At 43.6% G+C, this 19,935-nt stretch overlaps 1 protein-coding gene across 1 annotated transcript in view; it reads left to right on the forward strand.

Annotated features, from left to right (window-relative positions):
- Positions 1 to 855: 855 nt before the first annotated feature.
- ksr (kinase suppressor of ras) overlaps positions 856 to 19,935 on the forward strand; it is a 36,712-nt gene continuing 17,632 nt past the window's right edge. Inside the window, exons 1-9 of the mRNA XM_075684698.1 lie at positions 856 to 1,188; positions 2,987 to 3,127; positions 4,965 to 5,109; positions 6,671 to 7,034; positions 7,584 to 7,732; positions 9,530 to 9,584; positions 11,307 to 11,387; positions 12,465 to 12,562; positions 16,414 to 16,668. Coding sequence (XP_075540813.1) covers positions 1,030 to 1,188; positions 2,987 to 3,127; positions 4,965 to 5,109; positions 6,671 to 7,034; positions 7,584 to 7,732; positions 9,530 to 9,584; positions 11,307 to 11,387; positions 12,465 to 12,562; positions 16,414 to 16,668 — 1,447 coding nt within the window. The 5' untranslated portion in view covers positions 856 to 1,029. The remainder of the gene's footprint in view (positions 1,189 to 2,986; positions 3,128 to 4,964; positions 5,110 to 6,670; positions 7,035 to 7,583; positions 7,733 to 9,529; positions 9,585 to 11,306; positions 11,388 to 12,464; positions 12,563 to 16,413; positions 16,669 to 19,935) is intronic.

Below are 19,935 nucleotides of genomic sequence, written 5' to 3' on the forward strand. Positions count from 1 at the left end.
ACGACTATCGTTGTGGCAAAAGGGTGTAATTTTGCTTAAAGAGTGTACGGCTGTATACACTCTTAGAAAAATGTACACCCTTTGGGGCTTATCTTGTCCCACAACACTCTTAAAACGGTTGCACCCTTTGGGGTGTATATTTGTCCCACAACTATAATCGTCATCTGCCTTGCTTGCGTTTCCTTTATCGAAAACTCGGCGCTCGCTACTTTCCTGTCGAGAATGCTGCGTCACACTGATAAGGCGCATGCCGTTCGTGACTGGGAAGTACTGGGTTCGCAGCGTTAAAGAAAGGAAACGCGGGCAAGACAGATGACGATTATTGTTGTGGGACAAGATAAGCCCTAAAGGGTGTGAATTTTTCTAAGAGTGAACAATAATCGTCATCTGTCTTGCCCGCGTTTCCTTTCTTTAACGCTGCGAGTCCGGTACTTCCCAGTCACGAACGGCATGCGCGTTATCAGTGTGACTCAGCATTCTCGACAGGAAAGTAGCGAGCGCCGAGTTTCAAGAAAGGAAGCGCAAGCAAGGAAGATGACGATTATTGTTGTGGACAAATATACACCCCAAAGGGTGCAACCGTTTTAAGAGTGTAAGGTGTCTCGGAATATAGCGTAGGAATGACTTTTTTCGCAGTGAAAGGATCAGCTGTGATTTTATAGCGCGGCGTTACAAATACCATTGCAACATACACTGAAAAACGCTTTCTCCGAAGAAGTAGCGCTTACACGCTAGAGTGAATGTGCAATGATTCTTCGAAAAGCCGCTTGCAGAGTCTGTTGTCCAAGTCGACAATTCAGTTTCGGTTTCGATGACGTCATTCGCGAGTCAAACCTCAGCAACGCCGTATCTCGTGCATTCTCGCCAGCCACAGTGCTTTGGTAATGGCGGGCATGGTATAGTGGAGTGGGTGACGATGGGAGAACTAAGTGATGGTTACAAAGCTGTCTTACCACCGGGCCCAACATGCTGTCATGATGTGTGGTCGTCCAGTAGCGCAAACCACTTACAAGTAGCAGCCAGGTCGCCATGGCCGACGCCGAGGCAGAGAACAAAGTAAAAAGTGCCATTGAAGTCTGCGCCACAGCACAAGCGATGATTGATATTAATTCCGAGCATCTCGAAGGTCTTCGAACACGGTGTGAGACCAGCGCAGAATTAACGCAACATGAAATACGAGCTCTCGAAGTAAGTACAACTGTTGTGCTTTTCTTTTTCTTTCTCTTTCCGGATTCCCAGGCGTCGGCCGGAAAGATAGCCGGCTGCTCTGTGGACACCCAAGTTTCCATTGACTGTGAGACAGCCAGCAAAAAAGCCGGAAAACACGCTCGCTGAACGCCCCTGCAATGAAGTTCGATGCAGTTTTCTCGTGCGGCTTAATCTGCGACTTAGAGTGGCAACTTCTCATTTTTTTTTAAACGCCGTAGAATCTGGGACGCATTGTTTTCTCGCTGTGGGATAAGTGTGTCACCTGTTTTGTTTCTTTTTTGTTGCCATCAGTACGCCGGGCGTGTTTTCGCTCGTCTTGTCTGTATGTGCTGTTTTTACCGGCTCTGCTCAAGATTAGTCATGTTCGGCTTCACCACATCAGTGTGTGCTGTTCGTGGTGTGGCTTTCGATACCATCACAAGACATTGTCATTCCAAACATTCGTCATTGGGAGAATCAGCGCGATCATTTGTCTGCGTACCAAGCGTGCATCACTGCCAACGCTAACATGCTATGGCTACCTAGCAATTCTGGTATTTCTGAACCATGAACGCCTTATTCAAAGAACAAAAACACCATGTTCAGCACGAACACAAGTAGCGGAAAAGGTGTACGGGCGAAGAGCCTGTAGCTTGGCGCTTTACTCCAAAGCACGTTATTTGACTGTACTGTATTCACATGCGTAAATTACTAGATATTTATTCGGGCTTTTGGGAGATGCGCTGCAGAATTTAACTTATTGCAAGCGCCTGGAAGGCACTCTGGAACAGTGTATTTATCGGGTGATAAGCCGACGTAGGTATTGTCGCGTGTGTATTGCAGTGGCAAAGTGCCATGGACACGCTGATAAAGTCAACAGAGTACTTCTGTAACATAGTCATATTGTGCTGTCACTTGTGTCGATGCAGAATGCTAGCAACTCTTTTTCCATTATGTCAAACAATAGTGCCTTTCGCGAGTTTATTGTAATTTAGTGAACCACCAAAAACTGTTTCACTACTTTTAATAAATCACAAGACCTTATAAAATGAAGTAGTTGTATACAACGGTATTGTCTTGAATGCTGTATGGCTGCCATGAAATCTTGGTGACTGTCAAGCCTTCCCGTTGGATTTTTTACAAGTACTTCATCTTAAGAAATAAAGCACTGTTATTTAGATCACGTGCAGGTGGGGCATGACTGCTGGAGTGCCAAGTGAGCAGTGCAATGCATTGCATATTGAAGTGAGAGCATGCACTTGTTGCACATCACAGTTCATGTTCAAAGAAATTATCTATATGGTGCATCATTTGCAAGGCCAAAGTCGTGCTTCACCATCTTTTTAAAAAGTGTACTGACACATACATTCCAAGTTGTAGAAACTGAGCAAATGTGGAGGCTATGAAACAATTATAAGATATTTTAATTTGATACTAAAGTTAGTCTAGAAATGCCAGACCTGCTTTCATTGATATTATTGTGACGTCATGACACATCTAAATTTGCAGACGTTGAGCATGTATTTCTTTTGACTGCGCTAATGGCTGGAAGTCGTGGCACTCGCAAGAATGCTGTGAGCCTGTGTTGTGATGAATGGGCTTCTTTCATACCAAAACTGAAACTGGTTTGTAGAAACAAGTGTAACAATAAATTGTCCAGGCCTGTCCGACGCCTGCCAACACCTTTTCTGGTGTCGCAAAAAGGTTTGGACTTTAATTACAAATCAGAAACCTCAAGTCAAGCACCTGTTTGATGGCAATTTTTGCAGTTCCTGATTCTGCCATCTCTGTTTTCCAGACAAAACTCATCAAGCTATTCAGCCGCCAAGTACTGGCAAAACAGAAGTGCAGTGAATGCGAAAATGCTTCGGAACTCAAGAACTACCCAAAACTGGTTCTGTGGCTCAAGGTTGTTGGTCTTACGCCCAACTCTATTCAAGTATGTATTTTTCAAACGAACAGACGCCATATTGAATCATGCAGCATTGTTGTATTGCCAGGGATAGTCATCATGAATGTATCCTAGAACCTTGTCGAAACTTCGTTTACTAGTCAGCGGCATCACCATCAATTTATTGTCTTAAATCTCTGCAAGCTCATTAGTATGCTTGCATTTTAACAACAGCAATATTTAATACTTCATGAGAATCGGAATTTATGGCCTTGCGATCATTGTTGCTTTCTTCTCATGCCTTAAATAATAAAAACTTGCTTTCCTTTCTTTATTCTGATAGACAACCAAACTTTTTTATAGTGCGTATACAAGAACACAGTTTGTAGCAGCTGTATCTTTTGTTTCTTTTCTTTTTTATTCATGTTTGTCTTGATGAACAGCAGCCATGTTTTCTGCCCCTCTTAAGAGGAAGGTTTAGGTCAGGTGCTCCTATCTAAATACATGTAAAAGGAGAATTTGTCTTCCTTGGCAACCACTGCACCAAATTTGACGAGGTTTGTTGCATTTAAAAGAAAAACTTAAAACCTAGTGACTGTTGGTTTGGAATTTTTGATTCAGTTCGATCCTTTATTAAAAATTGGCATACATTGCAAATTTTCAAAAAATGAAACTATCAAGTTTACAACCCTCTAACTCAGCAAGGAAAGATGATATCAATCACAATCCTGTGAATTGCATCTAATAGTACATCTAAAGCAGACAAAATTGATATGTTGCAGGTAAATCTAAAACATTCAGGGATATGGAAATACAGCTTTTGCAGAACCCTTGTACACAATGTAACAAATTCCCATAAGATATAAATTGACATGTCAAATTTGTTCACTTTGAATGATCTAATGGATGCCGTTTACAGAACTGCAATATCTGTTCTTTATGCAGAGCTATTAACTTTTGATCTTCGTGCGTCTATTTTTCTTGAGCTTCCGAATTTTTGAAACTTCTTTTCACAAAATTTAGGTTCCATATCGAAATTCTGCTTCCAATAGTGACTAGAATTTAACCTTCTCTCTCAAATGCAACAAATTTCATTAAAATTGGTCCAGTGGTTATCTCACAGAAACGTTACTGCGTTTTACACTTATTTGAATAGGCAGCGTCAGAGTTGGGCTCGAACTAAACCTTTCTCTTAAGACCACAAGTCTCTGAGCTATGAATGTGTAAACATTGCTATGACATCATGTGTTAAAGCTGGCGTCCTACAATGCAAACTGTACGTTTAGAGCATCTGGTAAGGTGTGGAAAAAGTGGTTCACAAAACACTTGTCTGCCTGGATGCCACCTATTCACTCAGCAGGATATTCTCGGCTCAAGGAAACTCAAGGAAATATGTAGATGGGAATACTACTGCATGTGGGACAACAATATTGCTTGAAAAGTTCATGACCAAGGGTTATCTTGTGCTGTCTTGCTTCCATTGTGATCTGCACTTAGTCCTAGGCTGTACGATGCAATGGGGACACACTACCTACAACAGAAGAAATTACTGTCAACGCGTAGTATTACTCATATTGATGAATTTGGAAATGCAGAGATGCCTTATAGCTTTTTTCCAACTTGCCATCATTTCATTTTATGCAAGGAGAGAGAAAAAGGATGACGAGAAAGGCTGGTAGTTTAGCCAGAATTCACTCTGGTTGTCTACTTTCGATTTAGTGTTGGAATAATGGGAAAGAAATGGAAAGAAGGGCAGCATGAAGAATGTAAAGCTCATGCCCCTTATGCATGCTCAGCTTGAGATCGGGGACATGTGTAGTGTTTTAGCTGACTACTTGAAAGTGTGTGTTTGTTATAAGCTTCATTCTCATTATGTGTCATGAAGGGGCTGTCCAACAAGTTCACAACATTCGATGACATGCTTGAGAAGCCTGAACAAGAGATCAAAGGCTACCTTAATGATGTCAGTGCCCGGGAAGAAGAGAAACGGCGATTCCTCATTGCCATGCGCAACCTCAAGACCTATACTGGTGAGTAGAACACTTCCTGCTAGTACTCATATGTGATAATGTCAATTCATGGTAATTAAAACTGTAGGGTTAGATTGCTGCTTCAGCTATGGTTGGTTTGCATTATAGGAAGTAATATCATGTGAGAGGAAGGCATATTTCACCATGTGAACAGGTGCACAAATTCTACTTGTGCTTCATTCTACAAGGCTTCAGTGTTATCACATATGTGCACCTAAATCTATTTTCGAGCTTTTAAAGAAGCTTTGACTCTGAAGAACAGCATAATAATTGTTCATAGTCGTCTGCTTTCCAAAGCGTACTTGAAAACATTCTTTGTTAGAGCCACATATTTTAATAGGTGGTACTTGATCAACTTTCCTTTCTCTGGCTGTTCTTGGTCACGCAAGCTGTGTTCTTTCGTTGCTACTGTTGACTTCCATTATTTCCTTGTGAACTTAAATCTCCTTTGTTTCAACATTATTTAAGAATCCAGCAGAATGGATATCATGATGAATGTCAATGTTAATGCGATTAGCATGGAAGCAGTGTAGCGACACATCGTATTACCAATGGCGAAACATGTTTCATCCGGGCTCCACTCCCTCGTGCTTCTTACTGCATACACTGCGCTATCTGGCGGCACATTACGAACTTTATGGTCTTCGAAGAGCAGCACAGACTGAGTGACACACACCCAGCGCTCCCAAATTGGCATCAAAGAGGTTAATTGAAGAGCTGTACATACCTAGTGCCACATAGCCAAGTGCCGCATCCCCAGTGACCCATGTTGATGTCAAAGGGGTTCGTTGACACCAACGGCACATGGGTACACAGCGGGTGTACACCCAGTAACCCAAGTTGGTCCAATGGTTGGTTTCAAACCCTGCTCTCTCAGCACAGCAGCCTGATGTGCAACCCATTTGTCAATGGGCTACCCTGTGAGCCATGTTGGAGGGAAAATGGTTAGAAACATAGATAGTCAGTCTCCTTAAAAGTGCATGAAGTACCTTACATTTGCTAATCACAATATGAAAGAGCGTAAGTTTGGGCATGTTGGTATTCCATAACTTTTACGTTTCTAGCGCACGAAAAGGGACAAGAGACAGAAGTACGACGCGGACACAGCGCTAACTTCCAACAATTGTTTTTTATTCTATGAAGCGGTACACATACATATAGGGAACGGACAGCAGTGCACGCATACGCATATGTGCTGGTTTTTAAACAAATGAGACAGCAATGAGACATGTGTAATGGATAGTTAAGGTGATATACTCTAAAAGCAAGTATATTGAATACGACATAAATAATCAAATAAATCACATAAATCACATACTAAATCAAACCGATTTTGCATGTCTCAATGTGGCTTTCTTAACATACAACTCAAGTCTGCATTGCTTCTGAAAGCAGAATGTTCAAATGTGTGGTTCCTTGTGTGGCTCTTAGAATAACAGTGTGTGTCAAAGGAAAAGGTACGTAGTTGAGTTGAACAGATCATTGTGCTGAGACATTTTCTTCCTGCAGTGGAGTTTGGTAGGCTTACGCTGGTGACAATGCCCTCCCTCCTGTTACATAGAACGGCAACTTCAAGGCGTGGCACCAAGTGCCGACACCGACCTGCACTGGGACTCGTGGGATCGGGCTGGTGTGTCTCAGCTGCCCCGACGCACACACACATCAGTGCCCTCTGAGGAGCTATGCTCCTCTTTTGGTGGCACGCACTTGGCCCCTTTTGGAGGTGCCCTACGGCCTCCAACAACGCCCCCTGCGTCTCGAAGGAGAGCAGGTGCTGGCGGCAGTCCCAGTGGGAGCCTTGTAGCCCTGCCCGATGCCCTGCCACCCCTGACCAAGAGCCGTTCTCATGAGGCACACCTCGAGAACAGACTCGACCTGGGATCAGACAACAACAGTGTAGCGTTGCGGCAGCCCCCCACACTGCCGTGAGTTTTACCTTGCCTTTAATTACCCGCCATGGTGTTACCCGACCACGAGGTAGTGGGTTTGACTCCCTGCCATTGTGGTTGTATTTTGATGAGGACAGAGTGTGAAATTGCTTGTGCTCAGTGTAGAACCCAGTCAAAAAGATTGTGACGCCTTCGATTACGGCATTTCATAGCTCTTGCAAGAGACTACATTATACAATGGCAGCCAGATGGCTGCTACCAGGAGCAGACATGTACCTTGAGTGCTTTGGGACTTAACAATAGTTCAATAAAAATACAGCAGTCTCACATTCATTGAAGCAGTTCTCGAGTCCTGTAGACTTTGTTAAATATCTATATATTATAACTGTACCTTCAAGTAATAGGCCTTTTGGCCTCTGTTGCCTCATGCAAGCATTAGTCCATGTGGGAGCTGATGACTAGTACACTTTGCAAAGAGAAATGATACTTATTGATAATCAATCGTTGTAGTGCATAGGCACTGTGAGTCTGTAACAATCAGGGGTACAATGCAGCAGATGCTGAGAAGGTGGCCTTGAATCGCAGGAATGATGGTGGATTACGGAGACGCCTCGCCACAGAGCCTGGACTGGAATTGGCCAACTGCTCACCACTTTCGCCAAGTCGATCGCCACCATTTGTATCCCCAGACCAACAGGGAGATTCGTGCTTTGTGGATGAGCCTGCCACTCAACGTAAGTCCTATTGCTTTGTGTTGGTTGCATAAATGGGTGGACATTCGTACAGTGCATCATTTCATTGTAAACCAAGTGTTTGGTCTGGAACTGAGTGATCCAGATTATGTAAAGAAAATCTGCTATCTAAAAAGAAAAATGGGTTAAAGCACACTTAGCAGGTGGCCCTTAGTCATGAACAGTGCCTTGCCATTATCCATGAAGTGAAAATTATATGATCAGGGCATTTAAGCCAGCTCAAACGCACACAGCCAAAACTTGGAGGTTAACAAAGAAACATGAGAGAAAGCTAGGAACGACACAGCAATAGTTGGAATAAAAAATTATAGGCATAACAATAAGAGAAATGAAGATGGAAGTGTGGGTTAAGTAGAAAACATGGGTACCTGTTTATCCTCTTTTAGATGAAGGAAGAAGGGCAACTGGGCACGTCATGCATGGTGTAGAACAGATACTAACCACTTATCAGTTACTGCAACAGAACGGGTGGCTAGGAAATGGGAATGTAGTTAAGGGTGACAAGATTAGGAACTCTTTAGGTACAGGATGGAGTGGGTGAACCCAGTGCAGGGTTGATTAGAGATTCCTGGTTGGGAAATTTGTCATGGCACTGGCTTTACCTACTATATCTATTAAGGCTGATGACAATAACAGGCTCAGTAGTGTTACTCTTTTTCAGAGAAAGAATGGGAATCTAGTCAAGTCCACTCTATTTGTTTAACAGCTGAGATTTACTTTGTTTATTCAGGTCGATAATGATTGGCTTCTACAGTAGCAGTTGGTTGCGGACACAAGTTGCAAGAAAAGTGCACCAAAGTACAGGCCTCCGTGCATGTGTTGCTCTTCCTGAAAATGACTCCTGTTGCTGAAAACAGGCGGAGCGTTGTGTGGACCACCACTCTCCGTCGCAACCTTCACAGTGCAAGACACTAAAGAAAGAGCGGTAGCACCAGAAAGGGGATCTTGATTGCCCATAACTCCTTTTGCTGCAAAGTATTTCTGAAATAGTGTATTCTACTGTAGAATGCATTTCTTCTATAAAAGGTGTTGCAGGGGCCCTGAAACACTTTTCTAACTAATCATAGAGTGCCACCCCTGTTAAATTATGTTGCCTTGTGAATCTCCCGCCACAAAACTTTTTTCAAATTCTTCAAGCACAAGCAAAGTTAGACTAGGTGTCGGACTGATCAGCAGCTTTCTGTCCCCTTTCATTTTTAATAGTGCACTAAAAGCTACATAGGGGAAGTGGCAAGGGAGTAATGCCCCGCTGGCCTCACTCAAAGGTTGAATGCGAGATGGCTCATGATGGCACCCCGTGGCAGCCACAGTATCTATGCTACACTTTTCATCTCGAAACTCATGCGCAGCAGACGCAGCAACACTAAATTGTTGCGTTTAGACCGGCAGTGCAAAGAGGAAATGGTCTTTCTGTCTTTTTGAGATAGCGGACGTGTATATTTTTCATTTATTTAGCTGAAATTAGCAATAATTCTACTACTCAGAATGTTCTCAGGTTCGCGAAATTAGCCATTAGTAATTGTGGGTCTACTGCTTGCAATGATGCTGCGTGACAACATTGTGGAAGTGAGAGCAAGCGATTCTTTGCTGTTTCTGACACGAGATTGTAATTTCCCTGCTGCATGCAATGCAATAGTATTTGACTCACATGTCACAGGAGCATCTTTAACATATCAGCCACATACTATGTTCAAAAAGTGTTTCAGGGCCCCTTTAAGAACCTACAGTGCCCTTCTGTTATATAAATTTGAAAGCTTACATTCATTTTTCCCTTTGCAGCTGTTGTTCCCAGGTCTCCACGAATGCATGGAATGGCCCATGCTATTCACCACAGGTGCGTAGTTTCAGTATTGAGCATTTGATAAGTACAAAGGCTATGAATTACATGTCTGTAAAGCAAGAACAAGAACATGCAACTTGCAAACCACTCTTGCTTTTACTAGACTGCTCTTGCCTGTTGCTTTAAAGAGGCAGTGGATGTAAAACTTGCAGTGTCTGTAATAGTTATCAACTGAGGATATGATTCCTGATGCATTTGCAAATAAATACATGCTGTCTTTGTTAATGAACAATCATTGTTAAAGTATAGACAACCTCAGGTTGTCCTTGGGAAAAATGGTACAAATCAGATGTTAGGTAAATGGTTAAAGGCTAGGTGCAACAAACTTTTGGACCACGTAAGAAGCCATTGTTAACATTCGCTAGAAATTATGCAAAACATGGTATGGATAATATTTGTGTATGACCTCAGAGATTGGGCAATGCGTCCAGTGTGCTGAAAATCTTGGAGGCCATGTTCTGTGATTACTTCATATCTGATAACCATCAGGGAACCCCACATTGTCTTTTAGAGTGCTATTTAATGGTTGATAATTTGAAGGAAAATAAAAGACAATTACCAGCTCTGCAGCCTCACCATGATTGCATTTTGTGGTGTATAGTAATACAGTCGTCGACCAATGATTCAAACTCAAAGGGGACCACCAAATCACCGAATAATTGGGAGTCTGAAAAACCAGATTCACCAGAAGATTAGTGAATTTATTCCACAAGTTGCCAAGAAAAGTGTGCCATGTTCTCGGAATGTCAATTTCGTGAATACCTTAAATTATGTGCAACTAGCGCAAGATGCATCAATTTGCAGACGACTGCATGCTTGGCATAGTGCCAAGTACGCTATGTTATCACTGTGCAGAAACGCGCTGCCCGCTGATGAGTCCAGGGCTAGTCACATGATATATCAGTAAAATATCTCAAAGTGGTCATCCCAAAATATGGCCCAAGTTTGGCAACGCATTGCTACACATATGCTTGCGTTTGGCCGTAATAATCTGTGACCGCAATTTTATAATGATGTTGATACTCCTACCATTTCATTTCGCACTTTTCGCACTTTGTCAGTGGTCATAATGACGATGTACCCTCGTTATCAATGTGATTCGCCGATTGTGAACGGTGGTAAATAAAAGCAGAACGGAACTGGCACAACAAATTGTGCAAATTGCAAATGCAGCCTTACAACTTAGTGGCTTGGCTTGGCTAGTCCAACGGTTTGAGTGCAGTTGGTGAGTGCCAAATTGACTAGGCTTTGCTAGTTTCAGTTTCGAGGAGGTTCTGGTGATGTGGCTCGCAATGTATCAAAACGTAAATGTCACTGTTTCTGCATGAGTCAGTGGGCAAACTAGCACATGACAGCGCAGTTGGAGTCCGAATTATCGCACATTGCACTATACAGTGTCAGAAATTTTGGTCATCCTTACGTTAAGTTTATGGGGCCTCTTGCTGTGCCACAGAGTAATGAAGCATGTCCGAATTATCAGTGTCTAAATAATCGGGCGGTGACTATACTCACTTATAATTTATAAGCAATTCGTCCTGAGTAGAATTTCGCTGTAATTGGCCTTTCAAGCTTTTTCCGAGAATTCACTTAAATGGTTTTAATTACAGCTCTCATTGCAGCTTAGCTACTCTTGGCTGCTTTGACAACCCTCGTTTGCGCTGTCATACGCATGGCTTCATGTGACCGTGTGGTGACTTACTTGCCTCATTTGTACAGGTTTACATCTAGTGTCAAAGTCACCACCTGCCAGCAGTGTGACAAGGCCATGTTCTTTGGTTACAAGTGCAAGGAATGCAAGTGAGTGAACTTAGAGATGCTGCATTGGTGCTCAAGAAAAACAAACATGCTGTCCAATAAAAATTATTATTATTATTATTATTATTATTATTATTATTATTATTATTATTATTATTATTATTATTATTATTATTATTATTATTATTATTCTTTGGTGATAGTATGTTTAAATTTGATTACTTTGATGGCCATCAACTCAAGAGCAATTGAGAATTGACCATGTGATGGTTGCAGTATGTATAGCAAGGTCCACATCCCTGTGTACAAGAGAGTCAGCAATAGGCAGTTGCCAGCATGTTGCCTTGTAAGAATCAGGCTTTTATTTTCTTCTAATTTTAGATTAAAGTATGCAGAAGCACCTAGGTTGTTTGGAAGGCCTCATATTTTCATGCTCATAACTTGCAAGAATTCTGAGAATCTAAAAGTGTTCAGTATGCTGAAATGTTTTCATATGCTTGCTTTTGTTCACTTTAGAAGTGCTGCCCAAAATATCATTATTAATTATCAAAAAGTGTGCAGGATGCTGGAATGTTTTCATATGCTTGCTTGTGGTCAGGTTGGGAATGCTGCCAAAAATATTATTAATTCGTTATGAAAAGAGAGCTAGTGCGTCCTTTTCAACAGGTTTAACGGGGCATAATGCAACATTCAGCACGCACATTGTGGTTCATAGCTGCTTTGAGTTCAAAGGTTGGGTAACAGTTACATTAGAGAGTTACGGAACTTGATTCCAGAGGTCCGCAATAAATAAAAACAGAGCTGAGCGAGTTGGTGTGGTTCCATCTTAACGAAAAAGTTAAGATAGAACCCAATAAAGCTTTGCAGGTGCGGGAAGTGGTGCATGAAGATTTAGGGTGAGGTTTTGTGCTCGTGCTTTACGTCTTGCACATGCAATGCCTTTCAAGATCCCTATTCTAAATCTATTTTATTGACTGTTCTGTTGGTCACTTTAACAGGCTGTCAGACTGGGATGGGTATCATCTGATGGAACTGTTACGCCACTCGTCCAATCAATCGTGCCTGCTGTCCTCTGGTCAGTAGAGACTGATCACTGTCACTTCATCCTGTTGTGCTCAGGTTCCGATGCCATCGTGACTGTATGGAGAAAGTGCCTCCCTCGTGCGGATTGCCAAACGAACTGGTGGATGTCTTTGCAGAGCACATTCAGAAAGGAGGTGAGGAAAGAGACTCTTCTTTCTTGTCGTGTCTTTAATGGCATGACCCAACAGCTAGCCCGCCAAGATGAGTCAGCCTGTCAAGGGCATTTCCTATCCCTAAGGTTGCACAGCAGTGTGCGGCGCTATTACTGCGGCATTTTTAGCACATGTAACTCGTGTCTAAGTGCCGTAAGAACCTACGTATTATACAGACCCGCATATCATACGAGGTGTAATTTGGGGATAGCAAAAACGAAAAAAAAAAAGTTTTCATCTGCATATAATGTGAGTGAGGAAAGCTCACAGAAAGCACTTATTAGCGTTGTAGTAAACATTGAGTCATCTATTGTTTCACTGGCGCTTTCTCCCGAAAGCTCCTTGTCAGAGATATCTTCCCACAGAAAGTCGTCTTCAGTACTATCAAGCATGTTCAAGGTACCACATTTCTTAAAAGAGCGACTGACAAGCTCCTCGAGGATGCTGGCCCATGCATCTGCGATCCAGCTACAAAGCACTGGTGGAGAGGCCCGTTTCAGGTATCTGGTAGCCATTACTTCCGGGTCTCCTGACCTCATCCACTCTTGGTAGCAGCACTTGATCTAGTCTTTAAAAGATGCAAGCGTCCAGCAATTGCAACTGGCATGTCATCCCTCCAGGCATGACGATGAGTTTGGTACGAGATTCGTGCAGTAGTTTCTTTATGGAATCTGGCAGGCGACAGCGAAAGCCTCCAACACAAATAGTAGTGGGAGTGCCAGCATTGCTGCAGGCCGCCAACACCAGGCAGACTTGATCCAATCAAGCACCAGTGCTTCATCAGCCTGCCCTTTGTCCTGGCATCGTGCAACAAAATTTTTAAAAAATTTCTCGTTTTTCGGCAGCATATTTCACTTGGACACTACTTAGGGTGCAAGCTTGCGACCATCCCTGTTGCAGGATAACATTGCGGCGACCTACGTCTTCACATTGCCAGTCGACCTTATGCAAACTTGTTTGGAGCCTTTCTCCTGCACTGTGAGCGCCGCTGGCATGTCAAGGTACACAGGCGTCTGTTCAGCGTTGCAATCTGGCTCAGCTGAAAGTCAACATTCTTCCGCAGCTATATGACATGCCACTGAAAAGCCACAAGCTGTTCGTCATAGCTTGCAGGAAGTTTCTGCAATAATGACATCCACCGACGTAAAGAAAATCCAGCGCGGTGCATATAACGCGACACCCAGTTTTTGTTGGCCTTGAAGTAATTCTTTGGAATGCCTTTCTCCTGGGCAGTTTCTCTTGCCTTCACTTGTAGTAGCTCAATGTTTGCACCCAGGTGAGCAGCCTGTTGGCATCACACAATGGCAGTCAGCCCCTGTTCAATCTCGGGAAATACTCCATTCTTTGGCCCCCGGAAACTTCGCAGGCCTCTGCACGAAAAAATTGCCTCCTTTTGCTTCCTCCAGCCGTGAATGCTGCCCTCTGTGACCCTGAAGTGCCGCCCTGCAGTGGAATTCCCGATGGTCTCAGCAGCTAAAAGAACTCATTTTAAAGGCAGCTGGCTACTGCTTTTGCGGTCTCGACATCGTGCGAGATTGACTTTAGGTGAACATGCAGATTCTTGGCATGGTCAAAATGGCACCGGTTGAAAAAAGCAGCAGCCCACTGACACCACCACAAGATGACGCATCCTCTGCTACAATTCTTGGTGATGATAACACTGAGCAACAACGAAACTGGAACTGCAAATTTTGGGCTGAAAACTTTGGGATCTGCATATAATATGAGGCAGAAGTTTCACATGGTAAAATTTTGGGAAAAAAACTTATATTATAGGTGGATTCTTACGATATATAACTTGCGAACCTCTGAATGTGGTTAAAGTTGGTAGGGGGCGACATGGAAATTGAGCCTGTGCAAGTAACCTCACCCATCAAATCTGAAATCTTGTAAAGCATCCGGGCACCGTTGTAGGTGTAAAGTGAAGCTCCAGAAATGGTCTTCTTTCGTATGACTAGTCCTTAACACTTTCAGTACTGTGTATATATTGCTACAATGCTCATTGCTTTTTTTCAGTGGAAGCAATCACTGGAAGAGAATGTGACCATGGCTACACGGCTCAAATTGTTTATGATTTCGGCACAGAACAACACTTCATTTCAGCCGGCTAGATTGCACTTACAAAGTCCCCAAGACAAGAAGGAGATACATTAATGCCACTTTTAAACCTTTCTTTTTGTCAATTACCTAATTGGCGGTGAAATGCTTCGGCTGTCATCTGCTACAGAAACATCACTGCTGTTGCACTTGCTTGAAAACATAGTGTCATTTATATGTACGAAGATATTCAAAGGGTGGATGCTCCACTGGTAGTTTACAGCAGACTTATTCAGTCTTTGGTGCAAGTCATACACTTGAAAATGCAATCGAACCCACTTATAATAATCCCAGATAAAACAATTTATTGGTTATAACGACTGCATTTTACTACATTTATGATTTTCTGACCCTGCCTATCGAAACTGTGCAAAAATAAACATTTTCAATAGCAACATTCTGTTGCAAAAAGCACATCTAACCTGGTCGCGGTAAAAGAAGGGCACATGTGAAGTTCCTAAGCTAGAAGTGCAACTGACCTGTGTGAACAGTGGCATGCCCCCGCTCCACTGCAATCATAACGAAGATACAACTGCCGAGATGAGTGAACGCTGCGCATGGATTTGAGAAGGCATAAGGAAAGTCTCTTGCTTTCAACTATGCTATGGTAACCATGTGTTCAAGACTTGTACACAGCACCCTTCAGGGTGAGGCAGTACAGCGTATGGCAACCTTGGTCTGCGAGATAGCTGTGGCCTCCAAGATAGCACTCGCACATGTGCCGGTGCTGTCTCGGAGGTCATGATGGCGGCAGTCTAGTTTTTGTGCAGTTCTCCATGCGGCACCGCATGCAATTTTGAAGGCCACTATGGCTATTTGGACAATTTGGGCCAACAGCCGCTCAATCGTTCCTAGTTTATCATTGCTGCCGATATTCACGCGTCACAATGTGCCACTGTTACGCAAAGTTGCAAAGAGTCTGCGGTTACCATGCTGGCTGTTCGTCATGGTTTGTCAATGCTTCATTTTCAGTGTTGCTGAGAAACATTCGCAATGGCATTCTACATTTCTAAATTTGTACTTTTTCTGCCAAAGCGACATAGAAAACGTAACTTCACGGCTCCCCACGCCTGTGGCTGATGCTGCAGCTGTAATGGAGAAACCTTTGCAAAATACCGGCATGCTACACTAGTTTCTGCCTCCAGCCAACTGGAATTCTGTACGCAGAATCCACTGGTGTCTCACAGATAGTAAAATATATGAAAAGTTCTTGAAGAAAAAAGAAAATGTTCACATTATAGAACCCCAGGTGGTCTAAATTAATCCGGAGTTCCCCACTACTCAGATCATAATCAGATCGCGGTTTTGGCATGTAAAACCCCATAATTAAATTTTTTGAAGAAAAAAAACGGCATGCCTGTACGCAAAGTTTCGAAGTGGCAGGTGATTGGAACCGGCAGGGCACCATCTTTCAGGAGCTGCAGCGCTGCATTTAGTTTTTTAGATTACATTTTTAACAGAAACTTGCAGCTATATGTGGAAAAGTGCCAGAAATAGAAATGAAGAGACTCAAAGTACTATTTTCGGACCAATGTTGTGTCAAATTGTAACTGCCGATGCCAGCTTTAGTGTGGTTATTTTTGCTCGTCTTGAAGGGCGAGTCTGTACATAATGAGCTACTGATACGGGACCACTTTTCACAGAACTATTGAGTTCATAATAAACAGATTTTACATTACACGGCACTCATTTCACCACTTAGGGTTCTGTCGTGCCTGTTATTCTCTGCCTTGCAGGCATGCAGTCCCCAAACCATGCAGCGGCACACCTGGGCAACAGTCCCTTGCATGGAGGCAGCAGTTTGCGCTCCGAGGGGAGCCGAGGGGGGCGGCCTGCCATCTGCCTGCCCCCGTTTCATGGTGCAGGGGGCCCCGAATCGTCTTCCTCGTCCTGTAACTCATCGACGCCCTCGTCGCCGGCCTTCCTCATGGCAGCCTCGCGGCAGAACACGCCTTCCTCGGCCTCCCGCCCACAGCAGTTCCATTTTCCTGGTATGCACCAGATACTAGTCCTTCCTCACTGCGGTGATATTCTTAATCACTCGCTATTGCTTGACATGACATCCAGCAAAAGTGTCTCGCCTTTGTTGGGCATTACTTACGTGATGTTACCAACTTGCCTTTTTTTTTTTTCGCAATTGCCATAGTATGAAGTTCTAAACCACAGAAAATTATATTGGTAAGGGTCATCGTGCGCTGAATGATTTACTACAGTAGTCACCACCAACTGGCTTTTCGGAAATCAGGAGGCTGCAAAGACGAACCATCAAACAGTCCATAAAATGACCTTCAAAGAAAAATTTGTTCGTGTTTACAACACAAGCAGTATGGATAATTCATTTGCAGAGTTTCTCTCAGTGCTGTGCATCAGTGAAGTATTATCAACATTCATATGTTGTCATGGTTGAGAACTTGGAGGCACTTCATGTTTGCCCGTCGCTTGGCCCAGTGTGCTTCTCGTGTTGCTACGATGCTGCACGGAACCAGTGGCACAAGGTTGACAGCTTAGGCTGTGTTGTGCAAGTTTGCTTTATAGTTTTGTACCTACATGCGAGCCTAGTTCATTCAGTCCAGTGAAGGGCACTGACGAATTTGGTGGGAACGCCTGCACTAGCAATTGTCGGCAGACTTGGAACACTGCTTCTATGGTTGTCAGCCTCCTTCACATACATGACCTTGGGCCTGAATAGTGATGATTTACAAGCATTAGTGGCAGGTTTCCTGCAACTGCTTGCCACTATGCTGGCCAGCAATGCATCTTGAGCATAGTTACCAGTCCGTTATGCCTAGTGAGCGCTGGATGTTAGTGCTTAAGAAAGTTATGGTTTGGTGCAGAGTCGACACAGATAAATTTGAAGTTGCTGTACAGCACTTAAAAAGCCAAACTGTCTGGTAAATGAAAGCGAGGGTACATAGGCAGTCTGAATGCATTTCATTCACGGCCATCATCTTTGCAACAATACCCGCGCTGACGTTGTCTGAAAAATTGGGCCCAGAGCTTTAGAGCAACCGAAATCTCAATCACTGTTATACACAGACAGGATGTAGCAAATGGATAAATGAAGTAAATGCAATTTGTCTTGAAATCTCTATAAAGATCCATGTGTGTAAAACCTCGTTTTAACAAAGTAAAATTGTCCTGCCAATGGATATAATGAACTAGATTCGTCTCTGAAAGCAAAAATATTGACCGTTGCGCACCGACCATATCGCTTTCCGCCAGGTTCCATACTCGTTCAGTGTGGCAGTTCCAATTTCCCGCATCGAATACACTGTCGAGCAACACTGGTCTTTCTCTTATCCGTGCACGAGCAACACTTGTTTCTTATCTTATTGTGCCTCTTGTGCTGTGGGCACATAGCTGGCAAAGCTGGCTGCACCCTTTGAAATTGCAGTTTTGGAGGCCGCACCTAGTTGTGCTGTGCCACGTATAGATAATGATGCTTGCACCCAGCAATCTCATAGCCAGGGCCCCCATTCCTCTCTGTCACTCCCACGTGCCACGCTGTGCTGATGCAGCTAGGTGTGACCTCCGAGATTGCATGGAACTGACACGAGCTGGCCAAGCCGAGCCAGCGTGCTCACACAGCATATCCACAGCTGCTGCGAGGCCACGAGAGAGTGGTGGGTCAGATAGTTTCATTTTCATGGGCCGAATGCGTCCACATATGCGACTGCGTTTCTGTTGCTGTGCCCAGCTCTGTCTGCCATATACTTTATGGGTTCATGAAATCACATGAAAGTGAAGCAGCCTCCTAAAGTCATGGAGGTCGCCTGAGAATATCCCAGCTGCTTAGTCGGTGCGCCATGTTGGGCCACGGGCTGTTCGAACACGATGGATTCGCATTGCAGCATGCTAACTGTTCCCTTCGACCACGTCGTTGTATAGCCATTTTCACAACATCATGAGCAAGCTAAGTGGAAAGCGGAAGCAAAAGACCATCGCGTTGGAACAGAAGGTTGCTGTCGTAAAGGCTGTCACATCGAGTGCTAAAAAGTCATGTCACATGCTTGACAGTCTTTTACTGTTTTATTAAAATTTCATCACATATGTGAGTGCCTAGTGGTTTGGCAGGCCGCGGAACTGTAGTCTTCTTTGCATGTTGAAAGTTGTGCACACCATTAGGCATATAGTGCAGTTAAGGACAATAGTCAGTACAACGTAGTGATGGATATAACAAAGTAATTTCTGCTTCCCCTTCAACTTCGTTATAACGAGGTTTGAGTGTTGTACATCGGTTCTAAGGACTAGGTGGCCGCACTACAGGGATTTCGTAATTACTTAGCAGGTTTGAATAATCAGTCAGCGACTGTCCTTGTTTTTGCAAAACAGTTTGAATTTTGGTGCCCAGGAATGGATGAGTCGTGATACACTGGCTTGCTCCGTTCCTGTGTTCACTGCAGCTGCCACATGTAAGCGCGGCCAGAGGAAACCAGCACAATGCTCTTGTTTATTGTCTTCTGAACAAAGTCATCATACCTATCTTTATTGCTACAAAACATCAGGAAATTTCTAGTCTAACATACAGTTCTGTAATTACGAAAACAAATGAGAAAGTCCTTGGCCCTATTTTTTTATTAGCCAAAATAAGGTACATACAGGTAATTACAAATATACGTACTGTTCTACGTACCTTACACTACTTTTCCACATAGTCCCCGCACCAGTTCAGACATTTGTCACATTGCAGCACTAAATTTGAGATTCCTCTGTGGTAGAATTTGTCCGGCTGACTGTGGGGCACCACCGTCGGACTACTGTCTTGGCTTCATCATTGCATGTGAATCGCTGTCCAGCCAGAACTTCCTCAGCAGACGTAGGGTCCCATTGCAGTCTTTGACTTTGGGACCCTCGTCTGTATATTGTATCTCACCAATTCATTGTATTTAAAGAATAATGAACTGAAACTGAAAAAAAAAAAAACATGGAAATCACTAGGGGCGACATTCGGCCTGTATGGTGGGTGGTCCATACTCTCCCAGTGAAATGACCGGAGCTTGTCGAATGTTCTGGTTGCCACATGTGGCCTCGCATTGTCGTGGAGGATAACCTTGTTGTCCGCATTGAGAATCCCTCAGCGTTTTCGCCTGATGGCAGCCAGCAGACGTGACACTCTGAAACAATAACTGCCGGCATTGATTGTTGCACCTTGGTGCATGAAATCCAGCAGGAGTGGTCCTTGGTGATGCCAGAAGACCGTTAGCATCACTTCCCCAACAGAGACTACCATTGCAGATGACTCAGTGAAGCAATCATTT

The sequence above is a fragment of the Dermacentor variabilis genome, chromosome 3 (genome assembly GCF_050947875.1).
Source record: "Dermacentor variabilis isolate Ectoservices chromosome 3, ASM5094787v1, whole genome shotgun sequence".
NCBI lineage: Eukaryota > Metazoa > Arthropoda > Arachnida > Ixodida > Ixodidae > Dermacentor > Dermacentor variabilis.